Here is a 17,627-nt window from a genome sequence, read left to right as displayed (position 1 = left end):
ATCACATGTTAGTTTCACCTCTTGATAACACAAATTCCCAAACTCAGTCAATATCTGCAAATCCACGTCGCGACATGCCTCCATTAAGTTCACTATATACCACTCTTCTCAATCCCTCTGAAACGACCTTTCATTATATATATTCTTAACCCACACAATTCCTAACCATCTCCCTCCATAATTCTTTACACATTTCAAGTTGCTACTATCCACATTCTTCCTTTCAATCTATTCATTCTCACATACCTTAGACTCACATCATCCCTTGCCCATGTTTACTTACTTTTACATTACTCAACACAAAATCATATCACTCATATCTTCTCACAAAACATGCTCCATGCCTTAATAAACCTTACCAATCCTTCTTTGCTTTTTCCACTATCCATCACAACCACACATAACTCATGTCCTCCCACCGAATTCATACTCACCACAGGTGCCACTCACTACACCATAAGATTGGGTAACTTACGCATCAAAACCAACATACATGTAAAATAATGCATAAAGAAGTAAAATAACACCTTTGAATTAAACATAATGTGCAACGAAGTCAAAAGATAAGCATATGACCCAAAATAGGGGTCACTAGATCGAGTACAGGCCACTCGATCGAGTGAGTGACTTACTCGATCGAGTGGGTGAAGGTCAGAAGCACGTAAAACAAATTGCCAGGGCTACTCGATCGAGTAAGGGGTACTCGATCGAGTACCAAGGTGCACTCGATCGAGTGAGGGCCACTCGATCGAGTACCCTACGCATTTCTCAAAGACTGTCCCGAAGATTCGTAAACGGTCATAACTCACTCGTTTCTTGGTCGTTTTGGGCGTGTGACCTATCGTTAGAATCGTAAAAGAACAAGCTATCACCTCCAATTAGAATCGCATTAAAATCATTCATCCCAAGTTATAACAGTTTAAAGACAACCTCTCTATAATCGAAAACACAACTACTTGATTTTACTTCCAAACAACTTAAACGACAATAAGGTAAACAAAAACAACTCGATGCTCATAAAACCAGTATCCCTAACCACATGTTACTATCTTCAAAAGCCAAGCAACAACATCCATTATGCACATGCATCATTCAATTTACCAAGCATGAATTACCTACATGTTTTTATTCTATAACTTTACGTAAACAAAATCACAAATATATAACATCAAGTCTCCTATTCACATGTTACTAGCATAACAACATTATAAAATCTCTTCCATCATACAACATGCTTTATCAAAAATCATATTATCATGCAACAATTATCATCTTTTTCCACCAATTATTCATGCTCTTACTCAAACTTTAAGCTATATAAACTCGTACAACACTACCAACAACATATATGTATACATAACTCTATTTTTTTTTTTTTTTTTTTTTTTTTGGTAAAATGTGAGTATTATATATATCAAAGGAATGTCTCAATTACAAAACAAAGGCCTAAACCTTTCCATGAACTAAAGAAACTTCAAGCTCTCTAGCCAAGCTAACTCTTGCGTATTCAGTTTCCTCTTATCCCTTTCTCTTCATGTCATCACTTATCAGCAATGCAACACAACCAGGCCTGAGGACCATCTGCTCTATACGACATTTATTCCTCTGCTGCCACACATGATACATAGCACTCAAAACCATAGCATTCTTAACCCTCCTCTCCGTTTTCAGGCCATTGTTATTGATGCACCAGTGCAGGACATCAGTTGCAGGAAATGCTAGACCAGAAATATGCTGCAGTTCTTGTATCACCCGTCTGCTAAATGCACATTCAAAAAATAAATGCTCCTGTGTCTCATCTTCCTGTCCACATAAGAAACACATACCATCCACATTCAACCCAAATCCTTTCAATCTGCTATTAGTATGCAGCGAGTTATGAGCTATAAGCCAAGCCATGAACCTATGTTTAGGTAGATTCCAACTGTCCCAAATTGCCTTGTGCCAGTCCACAGTAGTCCTGGCTCTTCTAAGCCATTCATAGCACCCAGCAGGGGTGTAACCAGTCTGCTGCACCGTATACATAACTCTATGTATAACTCAAAGCAAACAAATTTTCTTTGCGTATTTCTATAATGTCATATCGTAAAACAACTATCATGCTTTCAATCAATAATGTATAACATCACCTCATTATCATCTTTCTCTACACATTTCCCATTCTCCACATACATACATCCACCGATTCATACCACACATTGCTACAAAGATGCACAATTCACAAGATAGACACATAGCGATCCCGACTCATATCCCATGGTGACGGGTTCAAAATTTTAGGGCGAGTTCGCGACTTTAGGACGTCTCCCACGCCTTTGCATTAGCTCCTACAACTTCTACCCCGGGTTCATTTTAATTGACTCCCTATGTTCATTAGATTCATTGGTTACAGTTTTCAGGATCGTCGCTCTGATACCACGTTGTGACACCCCCATACTCCAAGTGCCTTAGCAGGACCACTTAAGGTATAAGAACGTCACCATCTCGGTTACCCGAGGCAATGATAATCAAATGACAATGAAGATATATAATTTAAATAACAATATATTTTAAAGTGATTACATGATCAAAACCAAAACACTCTTAAACTGAAATACAAGATTCTAAGACCGTCTACTGCTAAAACTATCAAAGCTATAAAACATCGTCTGACACAGCGGAAGACTTCTAACTGCCACGTGATGACTCATCCCAGCTATCCCATACGCGTCATATCATACCTGCTCAATAACTGCTCACCACCCCCGAATGGATCACCACAGTTTTTAAAACATTTAAACGGGGTCAGTACTAATTACACGATATAAACCAACATGAAGCAAATACCAAGCAGCTCAATCAACACATCAATCCCCAGTCTCCATCATCTATCTCCACATAATTGAATACACACTAAAGTGTGTAGCCCTGCCAGAGTACCCATCGCAACAGGTACTCCACACCGCCAGTGGGGGACCGCAGCCGTTCCCACCTAAGCCCCGCTCATCTCATCGAGCAATAAACCCATGTTCCTTAATGTGCACATCCCTCCTGTGGCGGGTTCCACATGAGGCGAATCAAGGGCATGAAGCCACTTCCGCAAGTGACTCCACTCAGCCAGGGACGCACCCCGAAGAACACACAAAGATACAACAACAGTCAACGACAATAAACAACAACCGTCACAACACCAACAATTACCAACAACCAATTCCAGTACGATAATTACTCAATAACAATAACAATCACCACACAATCATGTAACTAATACTGAGTAGGGAAACCCTACCTGGAATGCAACACAAACATCAAACGATCTAGCAGCTATCTCAAAACCTTTCCTCTACGAACTCTCCTCCCATACACATAATCATACAATCACTACCACATCAACATAAACATAGAAAACCTCCAATCCCAAAATTAGGGTTTAAAAACCTTAACCAAATGCTATAAAAATGGTACGTAGGACTTACCCTTGATGGAAGGATCACAATGATATAAAGAACGATGAAATCCAACCTCTCTAGCTCCGGGATTTGCCAATAATGCGAATAGGAAGAACAACGTAGTTTGCAATCTCTTTTGAGTGTATTAGGTTTATAAAAAGTGTTTATGAAAGATGACGGCGTAATATAAATACTAATTCACATTATTAACAAAACCCGTTGAGATATAACCCGTTAACCGACTTACTCGATCGAGTAACTAACATACTCGATCGAGTGCCACTTACTCGATCGAGTACCAAGGCTACTCGATCGAGTACCCTACAAGCAGAACACTGATTCGTAAATCAAAATATGCTTACTCGACAGAGTAAGCCCCACTCGATAAAGTACCCAGAGACTCATAAAACCGTAGTATTACACAATTTCCTTAGGGGTAGAGGGAGAATGTGACTTGCTCAAAGTAATCCCTTGGCCCATAGGTAGAAATCCTCTCTTGGAGTCTTTCATATTGAACCGGTCAAGAACTTTGTCAATATAAGCTTCTTGACACAATGCTAGTATCATTTTGGACCTATCCCTATAGATCCGGATATCCAAGATTCGTTGTGCCTCTCCAAAATACTTCATCTGGAAATGTTTCCCTAGCCACTCCTGAACGGAAGTGATCGATGGAACATCATTCCCAATGAGCAATATGTCATCCACATATAGGACAAGGAATGCAACCTTACTCCCACCAAACTTCATGTATCAACACGGTTCTTCCACACTTCTAGTGAAACCGTATTGTTTAATAACATGATCAAAGCGATGATTCCAACTCCTAGATGCTTGCTTAAGACCATAGATGGACTTCTTAAGCTTACACACCTTCTTAGGGTTAGATGTATCCACAAAACCTTCAGGTTGTATCATGTACACCTCTTCTTCTAGAATCCCATTCAAGAAGGCGGTTTTGACATCCATTTGCCAAATCTCATAATCATGAAATACGGCAACCGCTAAGATTATCCTAATGGACCGAAGCATAGCGACTGGAGCGAAGGTTTTGTCATAGTGTAAACCATGAACTTGGGTGAACCCTTTTGCTACTAATCTAGCTTTGTAAACATCTACATGTTTATCCACGCCGATCTTAATTTTATATATCCATTTACACTGAAAGGGTCGCACTCCCTCAGGTAAATCCACTAAGTCCAATACTTGGTTCTCGTACATGGAATCCATTTCGGAACGCATAGCTTCTAGCCAAAGCGAGGAGTCGGGACTAGACATGGCCGATTTGTAGGTAGTGGGTTCATCAATTTCCAAAAGTAACAAAACACCATCCTCTTCGATGTTACCAAGGTAGCGGTCAGGTGGATAAGAAATCCTACTTGACTTTCTAGGAACAATTACCGTTTCAGAGGAAGAGGGAATGCTATCCTCCACGTTCTCCTCTACCTCATTCTCGGTTTGTGGCTCTCGAACTTCGTCAAGTTCAAATTTTCTCCCACTTTGTCTCCTAGAAATAAACTCCTTTTCTCGGAAGACAGCATCACGAGCCACAAACACTTTGTTCTCGTATTTATTGTAGAAGTAATAGCCACGTGTTTCCCTTGGATATCCTACAAAAAGATATTTGTCAGACCTGGGTGCAAGCTTATTGTCAGACTTGATCTTGACGTACGCTTCGCAACCCCAAATACGCATGAATGACAAATGAGGGACTTTCCCTGTCCATATCTCATATGGAGTCTTATCGGCCGCTTTAGTCGGGCGTCGATTTAGTGAAAATATTGCAGACAAGAGGGAAAAACCCCAAAATAAACTAGGAAGCTCAGTTAGACTCATCATTGACCGAACCATATCTAGTAAAGTTTGGTTTCTCCTTTCGGCCACACCATTTAATTGTGGTGCACCAGGAGGAGTCCATTGTGATACTATACCACAATCTTTTAGGTGTGAATCAAATTCATAATTTAGATATTCACCACCACGATCGGATCGTAGGGTCTTAATCTTTCTATCCAATTGGTTCTCTACTTCATTTTGAAACTCTTTGAACTTGTCAAAAGCTTCACTCTTGTTCTTCATTAAGTAGACATACCCGTATCTACTTAAGTCATCAGTGAAAGTAATGAAGTAGTGAAAACCTCCTCTAGCGGTGATGGTTAATGGTCCACACACATCCGTATGTATGAGAGCCAAAACCTCACTAGCTCGTGTCCCTTTTCCCGCAAAAGGTGCACGAGTCATCTTGCCTAAAAGGCAAGACTCGCATGTACCATAAGATTCGAAACCAAATGGTTTGAGCACTTTTGATAAAGCAAGTCTCTTAATGCATCTTTCGTTTATGTGGCCTAAACGACAATGCCAAAGGTAGGATTCGTTTGGATCACCCGTTTTGAGCCTTTTAGTTTCCACATGGTAAACGTCATTAACATCATTTAAAACATAAATGCCTCCAATTGAAATGGCCTTGCCATAAACCACATCATTTAACGAAAAAGTACAACTATTGTCCTTAATCATAAAACAAAAGCCTTCTACGTCTAACGCGGAAATGGAGATGATGTTCTTGGTTAAAATTGGTAAAAAATAACACTTATTTAACTACAACTCTAGACCACTAGCTAAAGTGAGCACATAGGTCCCAACGGAAATGGCCGCTACTCTAGCTCCATTGCCCATGATTACAAAGGTGAGAGCCACATCCGGTATCAAGTACCCAAGTGGAAGTGCAAGCATAATTAACGTCTATCACATAGAGAGAGGAAATCATACCAATAGGCGTCACACGCCCTTCCATGAGATCCTCCGAGTATTTGGGACAACGCTTCCTATAATGCCCCTTCCCATTACAATGGAAACATTCGGCCTCGGAGAGTTTGACACTTTTTGCCTTGGGATTGCCATTCTCAATGGCCTTCCCCTTTCCCTTGTCATGTTTCTTTGACGATTTCTTGAATTGGGACTTTTCCTTCCCCTTTCCTTTCTTAACTCCAAGGGACATGTTCTTTAACTTCATGGTTAGAACATCCCCTTTTTCACTCCCACTAGTTTCCATATCCCTCTCCGCTTGGGTGAGGAGTGCATGAATTTCATGATAACTCTTATCCATGCCATTCATGTTGTAGTTTACCCTAAAGTGGGCAAACTTGGTGGGAAGTGAGTGGAGGATACGATCCACCACAAGAGTCTTCGGAATCTTATACCCTAGACGCTCTAGGATGTCGACATACTCGACCATTTTTAGCACATGGGGACCAACCTTTTGGCCCCTCTCAAGCTTAGCATCAATGAAGCATGCCGCCCTAGACGCTCTAGGATGTCGACATACTCGACCATTTTTAGCACATGGGGACCAACATTTTTGCCCCTCTCAAGCTTAGCATCAAAGAAGCGTGCCGCCGCTTCGTATTGGCGGACTTTTGGTGTTTGTGAAAACATAGTAATCATACGAGTGAATATCTCGTACGCATTTAAAGAAATGCATGAAAGCTTGAGCTTTGGGGATATCGACCATATCAACACATTTTTGATATCATTCGACATCCTAACATGGTCATCATAGGCGGTCCACACCGCCGATGAAGCCCTTGGACCGGGCTCAATGGGAGGAGCATCGGTCAAGTAAGTGAGCACATTGTCGGACAACGCGGCACTTTTGATGTTGGATTCCCATTCAAGAAAGTTACTACCGTCATCTTTTAAGATACATTTGTCCATTACGGACCTTAGCCATAAATCTTTGCCTAGTGAAGTAGTCGATGAAGTTGAAGAAGTTGCCATTGCAAATTAAAATGCTACAACAAATAAGGAAATATTAACATCCATTGTTTTAAAAATACTTGTGAAAACATGTTTAACAAGTTTTAGCATTTATATAATGATCTCCCACTAAATTATATAAATGATTCCAAGACCCAAATTTTAAACAAAAATGAGCATCGCTTGGGCGAAACATCCCATAATTGTGTAAATTCGGTGGTAAGTCAACGGTTGACTAATTCTACCTCTAGAACTCTTGGTTGACGAATTTCCTTAAATCCATCTACTAGCCCCGGAACACAAGACCGTCTTATATCCCGTTGAGTCCAACCAATTTTGGCATGTGATAACCGTTTACCACCCTACTTACCCAAGGTAAAAAGAGAACACCCCGCTTGGGCGAGCATGGCTCTAATGAACAAGAGATTCATAGGTGTTACTAATTGGTAAGGCTAATCTCAGTTTTAGTTATGTGAGAGATCTTGTCAATTTTAGTCATAAATTCCCTATAAGCGAACTAAGTCGGTGAATGTAAATGACGTGAATTAACAACCGCGAAAATAAAATGCATGTGAATGGTGATTTTGGCATGCGCGAAAATAAAACAAGCAAGCAAGTAAGCATATGAATAATCCTAGTATGGCCACCTAGTTAAAATAAACTAGACTATTACAAATCGGAAACCAACTCTATGGTCCTTTGCCTCTTCATTCCAAAAGTGGCTCCTCTTGTGGGATTTGGAACACCTTCCAAAAATAGACTCCGTCTCGACGTAATACGTCTTTTGGAAACGCCGGTAAGAATAACTATTACTATTGAATTACATAGCTATTCCTATTATACATTAATTAATAAAATAAATAAAACTATTAATTAATTACAAACCGACGATACGAGATCGTATTTAAATTACAAACAAATCGCTATTCCCATTCATTTCGGGTAATAACGATTAAAATAAACTAGGTCATACTAGGTACAACAAAATAAATACTTTAAATAAATGACAATAATTCATTTAACTTAAATAAATATGCTTAAAATGCTATAAAATGATGCCAAAATCGCCCTATCTATCAATCGTTAGTATCCATATCGGTTTTTGTGGATTTAATCGATTTTTAACTTGTAAAAATCAATAATCAACTCTTAAATCTCATTTAAGTCCAAACTAATTGTCCAAACTGTTTTGGACCTCAAAATTAGTCCTCACTAATTTTATGATGAATAATTAGTTTGATTTGGTGATATTTTGCTAATTTAATCGGTAAAAACATAATTTTTAAGTAATAAATCCCAAGTAATTGAAAAATTACCCAAAGAATTGAAACAAAAATTTTGAGTATTCTGGAACACTCCCAAGAACACCAAAATATCAGAAAAATTGCCCCAATAATCCGGATAAAATATATGAAGAAAAAGATCGATATTTATCGGTTTTTAACCACTAAAACCAATAAAAATCAAAACAAGGTAAAATCAAATTTTAAATTTCACTTTTAATTTTTAAATAATATTTTTAAATGTACATAAATTTATCATGGGCAGGAACAAATGTTTAAAAATTATGATTAATTTATTTCACTTTTATCGACTTTTATCTCATAAAATCAATAAACATGCAAAACTTCCAACAAACATTCAACATTTTGATATAATCAGTAGAAAACATGCATGAAATAGCATAAAAATTCCATGGCCCGAATCATCTTTTAACTATTTTTAGTCAATTTATAACTAAAATACGGCATTTTGACTCGGTTTTCTACCAAAAATCATTAAAAATAGCAAAATAACTTCATAAATCACCAAACTTTACCAAAAATCTTTTGAGATCAGTAGGTGTGCATGCCCCAAAAATTTCGTGCTAAAATCTCTTCTAACATAATTTTTGAGTTTTTATAAATTATCTCATAATTTATTAATATGCTTAAAATCAACATGCAAATTACAAGCCTAAACTCTGATACCACTTGAAAGATCATAGATCCTAATTAGACTCTCTAATTAGTAACAAATTATCTCTTAATATGTTCATTTAGTGATCTATGTAACATGCATGCAAATATAAAAGCATAAAATTAAAGATTAAGGAAAAACAATTTCCTTACATTGATATTTATGGTAATATGGGCACAATCAAGATTTGCTATCTTGATTGTTCTTGAGCTTAAAACAAAAGGATGATCCTCCTAGAAAAACTCTCAAAAAGGAAAGTCTCCTTCAAGTTGCACCCAAGAACAAATCACCCAAATAATCTTACAAATATTAACTAGATATTTGTAAAACTTACCCTTGATAATATTTGTTATATTACTAACACTCTTAGTATTAATATTTTGATTACTAACTTCTTAGTAAATGATGTATAATAATTTTAGAGAGATAGACAATTGTTTTGTTCACATGCAAAAGTGAAGTAATGAAGTGTAGAAAAATGAACAAAAGATGGAGTGTTAGTAGAGGAAGGGGCGGGTGGAGTGTGTAGTAGTGGAGTGTAGGATTCATTTTCCTTATTTTATCGTCCAACACATTATGACACACATAATGATCACATGACAATTATGGAAGAAAAATAAGCAAAGTGTAATGATCATGATCATCCACTACACTCCATTTACACGGTCCAATAATGTACCATTTACGGGTCCATTTTGGTTCTCATATTTGTCACACAAATACGTGTAAATTTTATTTAAACATCGTCTCATGTTTAAATGCTTCCAATTAATTTCGCCCAAATTACTCCGTAAATATACGTGTACCGCTACACATATTATTATACATACTAATATTAATGACATTAATCAATTAGTACAATTTTAGTGAATTAAAAATTAATTAACTAAAACCCGTTTCATAAAATTTATTATTTAATTATCGCATAATTAAATAATAAATGCCGCTCCTCGAGTTCGCAACTCGAAATCTCTTTAAAAATAATTGACTAACCTTTTAGTCTATAAATCAAGGGACTAAATAAATTGTATCTCATACAATTAATTAGTTGTCAATTGGGATTCGTTCCCTTAGGTGTGACCGAAAGGGGTCAGTTGATCACCGCCGTCTCATGACAATAACGTCAAACTCTAGTCAGCCAACCGTTATCGATTTACGTTAATCAACTGACGAGGATCAAATAATTAAATATCTGATGATATTCCTTTAATGAGATTTATTATGTAAACGCACTATTGTGGAGGACACTAACTCCAACAAGGAGTGCACCGACTTTCTACTCATGGCATCAGCTACCACATTAGCTTTCCCTTCATGGTATACTATTTCCATGTCATAATCCCCAATAAGCTCAATCCATCTTCTTTGCCTCAAGTTCAACTCCATTTGGGTGTAGATGTATTTCAAACTCTTGTGATCCGAAAACACCTTAATGGTCGCACCATAAAGGTAATGCATCCAAATCTTCAAAGCAAAGACAACGGCTCCCAACTCTAGGTCATGGGTTGGATAGTTCTCCTCATATGGCTTTAGTTGTTGCAACGCATAAGAAATAACCTTACCGTTTTGCATTAGTACACATCCCAAACCATTCTTTGAATCATCGGTATACACTTCAAAATTTTCACTCCCTTATGGCAAGGCTAACACCGGGGCCGTGGTTAGGCGCTCCTTTAAGGTCAAGAAGGCCGTCTCACAACTCCTGTCCCACTTAAAACGGTTTTCTTTCTTCATCAAAGATGTCAAAGGTGTAGCGATTTTAAAGAAGTCTTTCACAAATTGTCGATAATATCCGGCTAGACCTAAGAAACTTTGTATATCACATTTTTAGGTGTTACCCACATGACATGGCCTCAATATTTGTAGGGTCCTCGACTACTCCTTCCTTTGATATCACATGTCCTATGAAAGCCACCTTCTCCAACCAAAATTCACATTTACTAAGTTTGGCATAAATTTGATGGTCCCTTAAGGTTTGCAACACGACCCTCAAGTGCTCTTCATGTTCTTCTTTGGTCTTGGAGTAGACCAAGCTGGCATCAATAAACACCACCACAAATTTTTCTAAGTATGGACTGAACACCCTATTCATGAGGTCCATGAATACGGCCGGGGCATTTGTCAACCCAAATGGCATCACTACGAACTCACAATGCCCATACCTTGCCAAAATGCAGTTGTCGGAATATCCTCATTCTTAATCTTCAATTGATGGTAGCCCGACCTCAAGTCAATATTTGAGAATACGCCGACTCCACTAAGTTGGTCGAATAGATCATCAGTCCTTGCTAACAGATACTTGTTCTTGACGGTGACGCTATTCAATTCCCGGTAGTTGATACACAACCTCATAGTGCCGTCTTTCTTCTTCAGAAATAGAACCGGTGCTCCCCACGGCAAAACATTAGGCCTAATGTACCCTTTATCCGCCAATTCACAAAGTTGCTTCTTTAATTCTTCTAACTCCTTAGGACCCATCCGGTACGGGGCCTTAGAGATTGGTCGCGCTCCCGGCTTCAAGTTCACACCAAACTCTACTTCCCTGGTTGGAGGTAATCCGGGTAATTCCCCCAGAAATACATCCTCATATTCTCCCACTACCTGTGTATCTTGATCTTGTGGTCTTTCCAAACTAGTGTCCCACACATGACACAAGAACATCGAACAACCCTTCTTCAAACATGTCTTTAAGGTCATCGCCGAAATGAGCTTCACCTAGGGCTTGACCAAGTAGCCTTTGTACGAAACTCTAATACCCTTGGGTCCTTTCAAATCTATTTTCTTTTTTTTTGGGAAAATGTAAGTAGTTCTCATTAATCATAAAATTATCCCATTACATCAAGACCATAATAGATCAAGCTAGTTAAGAAACTATAAAGCTGGGTACCTCATAGTCCCTTCAACCAGTCAAGGACACTCCTACTAGTACATTTCATGCCAATCAACTGTAATCTAGCTCTAACATCAAGCTGCACCCTCTGAACTAGACACAAAGGCTTCATTACAACTTTGTCCATCCTGCAAGAATTTCGATGTTGCCACAAATGATACATAAGACTTGTTAAGATGACCCCAATGACCTTTTTCTTAGTAGCAGATTGAGTGCTCCATTTAATCCACCAGTGAATACAATCCTGTGCAGGCAACTGAACTTTGCACCACCTCTGCACTAGGTGATGGCAGTGATTGCTGAATGCACAACCAAAAAAGAGGTGATTGTGGTCCCCAGCCATAATCCCACAGACTTCACAACAATAATCATCAATGATATTCATCCTCACCAAACGATCCTGTGTTAGTAGCCTATTTTGAGCTAGTAAACAGCAGCAAAAAGAATGTTTTGGACAAATCCATTTATTTAAGACCCACGAATACCAGGCAACCTTATCAGTAAGAGGTTTCAGCAAGAGATACCACTTCTGAGCAGTATATGGCTCACCTGCAGAGAGAAGACTCTTGAAACTATTCTTAACCTGACATATTTTCCTCCAGGCCCAACTTGCACCATTGTTAGGTTCATAATCCATCCATCTTGCAGATTTTATATAGACTGCATGAACCCAACAAACCCAAAGATGGCCAGTCTTTTGCTGCACCCACCAGACATAAGTTCCAAGAGTGGCAATGTTCCAGGCGTGAAGGTCCCTTAATCCAAGCCCCCCCTGTTTCTTAGGTCTGCAAATTCTCTCCCAGGAAACCAGGGCAGGGTTTTCCTTGGGATCCTTACCATACCATAGATACTGTCTGCAAATTTTCTCAATTGCAGCAATTATAGTCTTGGGTAAAATAAAAATACGAGCCCAGTAGCAGTGAAAAGTACTAAGGACAGACTGGATCAAAACAACCCTTCCAGCATAAGATAACTTTCTAGAACCCAGTCCCCTAATCTTAGTAACCACATTCTCAATTAAGTAATTACAGTTCATTATGAAGAGACGTTTAGGGGACACATTGATGCCCAAATATCTAAATGGGACTCCACTTCTCTTCATCCCTGTAGCCTGCTCAATCTCCCTGATCAAGCTGTCAGGAACTCCATTAGCATAGAAATTTGATTTATCACTGTTCATCACCAAGCCTGTAGCCTTAGAAAAGTAGTTAAAAGCTTTAAGCAGAAGATCTATAGAAGCTATCTCACCTTTGCAGAACATAATTAGCTCTTCAGCAAAGCAAAGATGAGTAAGGTTGATCCTCTTACATAAAGGATGGTGCCTGAACTTTCTATGTTTTTGAACAATCAGCAAAATTCTACTAAGATAGTCCAAGTAAAGGGTGAATAAGAGAGGGGAGAGTGGATCACCCTGCCTTAAACCCCTTTGCCCCTTAAAAAACCCAAAAGTTTCCCCATTGAGTGAAAGAGAATAAGAAGGGGTAGTAACACATTGCAGCAGAAGAACAATGAATTTTTTAGGAAAGCCAGTAGCCTCCAGCATATCAGAATTAAAAGACCACTCAATGGAATCATATGCCTTTTGAAGGTCAAGCTTCATCAACACTCTAGGGGAACAGCTCTTCCTGTTATACATCTTAATAAGATCCTGGCAAATAAGTATATTGCCAACAATGTCTCTTCCTTTGATAAATGCCCCCCTGAGAGGGACTAATAATTTCACGAAGAATACGACTCAGTCTAGCACAGATCACCTTAGACAAACATTTGTAGATAGTATTGCAGCATGCAATTGGCCTGAATTGCATCACAGTCTCAGGGATCTCAGTCTTTAGGTATTAAGGTGATGATAGTATTGTTAACTTGCTTAAGTAATTTCCCAGATTCATAAGCATTCTTGATAGCACTAATCACTTCAGCGCCCACAATAGACCAATTGTCCTTAAAGAACTGGCTACTGCAACCATCTGGTCCAGGAGCTTTATTCCCAGGAATGTTAAACATAGCAGCCTTGATTTCCTCTCTAGTAACCTCAGCATTAAGGATATCACAATGCTCTTGAGTAAGACAATTTCCATGTTGTACAATTTTTTTCTTTAGTTGATTGCAAGGAATAGAGTTCCCCAGTAGGTTTTGATAATATTCCTCAAATGCCTGCTGAATATCCTTAGGATCAGATCAGAGATAACCATTCATGCCCCTGATCTGAAACACCCTATTCCCTGCCCTTTTCTTCTTGATTGCAGCATGAAAGAAGGCAGTGTTCTTGACACGTCTGTCGCGTACCTGTCAAAAATACCAACTGGCTCTAACTAATATAGCTAGGGAAGTCGGGTCGAATCCACAGAGAGGTAGGAAATTATCGGCTAAAACTAGGTTCGTCAAGGTAACCAAATTGGGGGTTTATAAAATGATTTCTAAACTAGGAGAATAAGGATAAGAGAAATAAAGGAGAGGAAATAACAGATAGAGAGAAACAGCTAAGACAAACGGTTCACCATAATCATCCGGTCATGTAACCCAGGTCTCCGGTCGATGCAAATACGGTCTAAGGGGTAGCGAACGTCACCTTTCGGTCCTTAATTCACCCTAAAGTGTAAACAGCTTAACTTTCGCCCTCAATGCAATACTCTATTGTTCGCTACTAGTCTACCTTTTCCAACCTTTCGGTCCAGGTCAAGGGTCACTAGGAATTATAGGTCTAATTGCGTCGACTCAATTAAAAAGATACAGTTAATTGTAGCATTTAACCAACAAAGATTATATTAGCATTAACCTAGTAAATCGATTACCGTTCCTTCATGATTATGGATCCCCTATAGTCTTAGCCAAGGGAATTTAGCTACTCATTCCCATAGAATTAACAATAACGATAAATAAGGGATTGAGATTAAACATCATAACAATTAAACAAGATTCAAACAAGCAATTATTATGACAACGATAAATAGAGAAGAAATTAAGCAATAAATAAGATTAGAATAAGAGTAGACTGATAATACCGATTACAAATTCCAAATCCGAGTAGTAGAGTGCAAAAGAAGAATAATCCAGAGAACAGTAACAAAAATGTTGAATAAAACGTGAGGAGCCGAAGAGAGCAGTAACGTAGTTCACTCCTTCAGTCTTATACTGGAAAAACATCCTAAAACCTAATCTATGGACTAATTACAGAAGCCCATAATAAGATTAGGCGGAAAATAGCTAAACCACACGAAACCTCTCGATCGAGTAGGAGTAATCTACTCGATCGAACAAGTTCATCACCAAATCATTCGATCGAGTAAGAACAACCACTCGATCGAAGAATGCTTGTAAAAACTCCTCGATCGACTCCTTAGACAGCTCGATCGATCAATATTGCGTGTATAAAGCATTCGATCGAGCAGTTAACCACTCGATCGAGCTACGTAGGCACGTTAGACCTTGAATTGCTTCCCAAACTTAGCTCACGCGTCTTCCAAGTGTTAGATTTCCAAGCTCCAGCTCCTTATTTTCCATGAATGCATACAATTGGGACAATTAAGGCTCGATTTAGCTCCTCTTCGGTCAATTCCTGCAAATTACAATAAACGGACCAAAGTAGAACATTCGGGGGCATTTGTAGCCAGATGCTACATAAAAAGCACAGAGATGCGTGTAAAAATGAGGTGAAAACCTTATATAAAAGACACGCATCAAATCTCCCCAAACCAAACATTTGCTTGTCCCCAAGCAAATATGAATGCAACTAAGGATAAACAATGGAACGGGACCAACGCATCAGCTACAAATCATCCACTAGAACCAATTTAATGCGATAACATGACAAAATGGCAGTGAAAAGTGCAAACGAGTTAAATTAATGTTTCAAACTTACTGAACCGTCGACCTTACAAGACTCAAAAGATATCGGACTCTCACGGGTCGCTCGTCACTCAAAATCAGGCACAAGGTGAGTATATATGTGAAAGAATGAAAGAAGTAAGACACTCACCTAACTCGACCTATAAGAACATGCATGCAGTTAACATGATTAAAGTCTCTACAACCGTACATATGCATTCCAACCATACTAATGACCAAGACACGTGCCGAGGACTTACATTTGGGTAAGTGAGGTAGTGGTTAAGAAGGGGCTAAAATGAATTTGGATATGTGGGGCTCGTAGCCAGGCTAGCAACATCGGATCCAAATACTAACTGCATCCCAACTTCGTACTTATGACGTCAAGATAAAACGGTGCAATATTATGCACTAACTCACAAAACACCAATCATCGTCAACTCCCCATAAAATATAGATAAGGCATGGGAGTGTGAATCATTGTACAATTCTGATTCTTTTTCATATGTAACTTTTCTGTCTTTTTTTTTTCTTTCTTTTCTCTTCGCAATTTTTCATTCCTTTTTTTTTCTTTTTTTTTCATTTCTTTTTTTTTCCTTTTCGACAATTTCCTTCTTCCTTTCTTTCCCTTCAATTCTTCCGCCATTTTCGGAAATCAGATAATATAGCCATATTGCAATAAACATTCCAAGAACTACTCGTTACTAGCTCAGCTAGGGTAGGAAGTATTATAGAAAGTAGTTGATAGAACAAAAAGGGCAATTTGGCTATGTGAGGCTCGTGGGTAGAATGAAATAAGGGGGACTGCCTCTCCTAACACGTGTCACCATCCACAGACCGAATGCATACAGGTATTAAGAAGACTAGACTCATGCTTATGCAAATTGATGTTACATGTCTTAAAGAGAGTACTACTCACATCCTAAATGAAACTGGTCATGAATGTCACCAGTTTATAAAGCTCTAACCTCAGAATGTAATGTAGCTTGCCGACATAATGAATCAAGTCTATTCGTTCAGATAAGGGAGAAACAAAAACTCGTAGATTATGCACATAATCACGCCAACTAGATGTCAAGAGAATGCAGGGCACAAGTAGGGGTTCAAAGTAGCGTCAATGTTCAAACGTTCCGACTCAAATTAAACATGAAATTTTTGAAAATTTTTGGATTTTATGAAACAAATAACGATGCATGCGGAAATAATAAATATGGAAGCAGAAATGCAAGAAAACATGCAGACAAAGATATGGATGCAGACCTCCCCAAACCAAACCGTACAATGCCCTCATTGTACTAAAAATAGGGAAAGAAATGCAAATTGAAAGGAAAAGGAGAAGCGGAGTCGGAAAACTTACAAAACTTCGTAAGGAGGGGACCTCCCCAAACCGACCATGAACATGGGAGGTCGAAGAAAGTCAAGCATTAGCTCCATAGACGTAAAACAGCAGCTGGGAGTCAAAACTACTCGATCGAGCACTTGGAACAGCTCGATCGAGTGAACCAGTGTATTGGAAGAGCTCGATCGAGTGACAACCCACTCGATCGAGTAAGCACGGGTTTGGATCTGGTCGATCGAGGAGCATATCACTCGATCGAGTAACAGCTGCATCAGAAAGTGCTCGATCGAACACAAAATCATTCGATCGAGTACTTTAACCTGCAAAAGACGCATTAAAAACAGGGAAAATACAAAGGAGGTTCATAAAACAGCGTCTAAAGTTCAACGTAAAGCTAAAGGAAAATAAATAGTTCAACAAAAGTACAAAT

The 17,627-nt window shown here is 38.7% G+C and overlaps 1 protein-coding gene across 1 annotated transcript; it reads right to left on the bottom strand.

Moving 5' to 3' along the window:
- Window positions 1–1,518: 1,518 nt before the first annotated feature.
- LOC141630780 (uncharacterized) lies at window positions 1,519–2,025 on the bottom strand. The gene has a single exon (XM_074443534.1). The coding sequence runs from the start codon at window positions 2,023–2,025 to the stop codon at window positions 1,519–1,521; it is 507 nt and encodes a 168-aa protein (XP_074299635.1).
- Between the last annotated feature and the right edge of the window lie 15,602 nt (window positions 2,026–17,627).

Source organism: Silene latifolia, chromosome Y (genome assembly GCF_048544455.1).
Source record: "Silene latifolia isolate original U9 population chromosome Y, ASM4854445v1, whole genome shotgun sequence".
Lineage (NCBI taxonomy): Eukaryota > Viridiplantae > Streptophyta > Magnoliopsida > Caryophyllales > Caryophyllaceae > Silene > Silene latifolia.
Note: the sequence above shows the minus strand (reverse complement) of the source record. Positions and strands in the feature narration are given on the sequence as shown.

Coding starts and splice junctions, on each gene's coding strand:
- LOC141630780 (XM_074443534.1), bottom strand. CDS start 2,025: ATGTATACGGTGCAGCAGACTGGTTACACCCCTGCTGGGTGCTATGAA.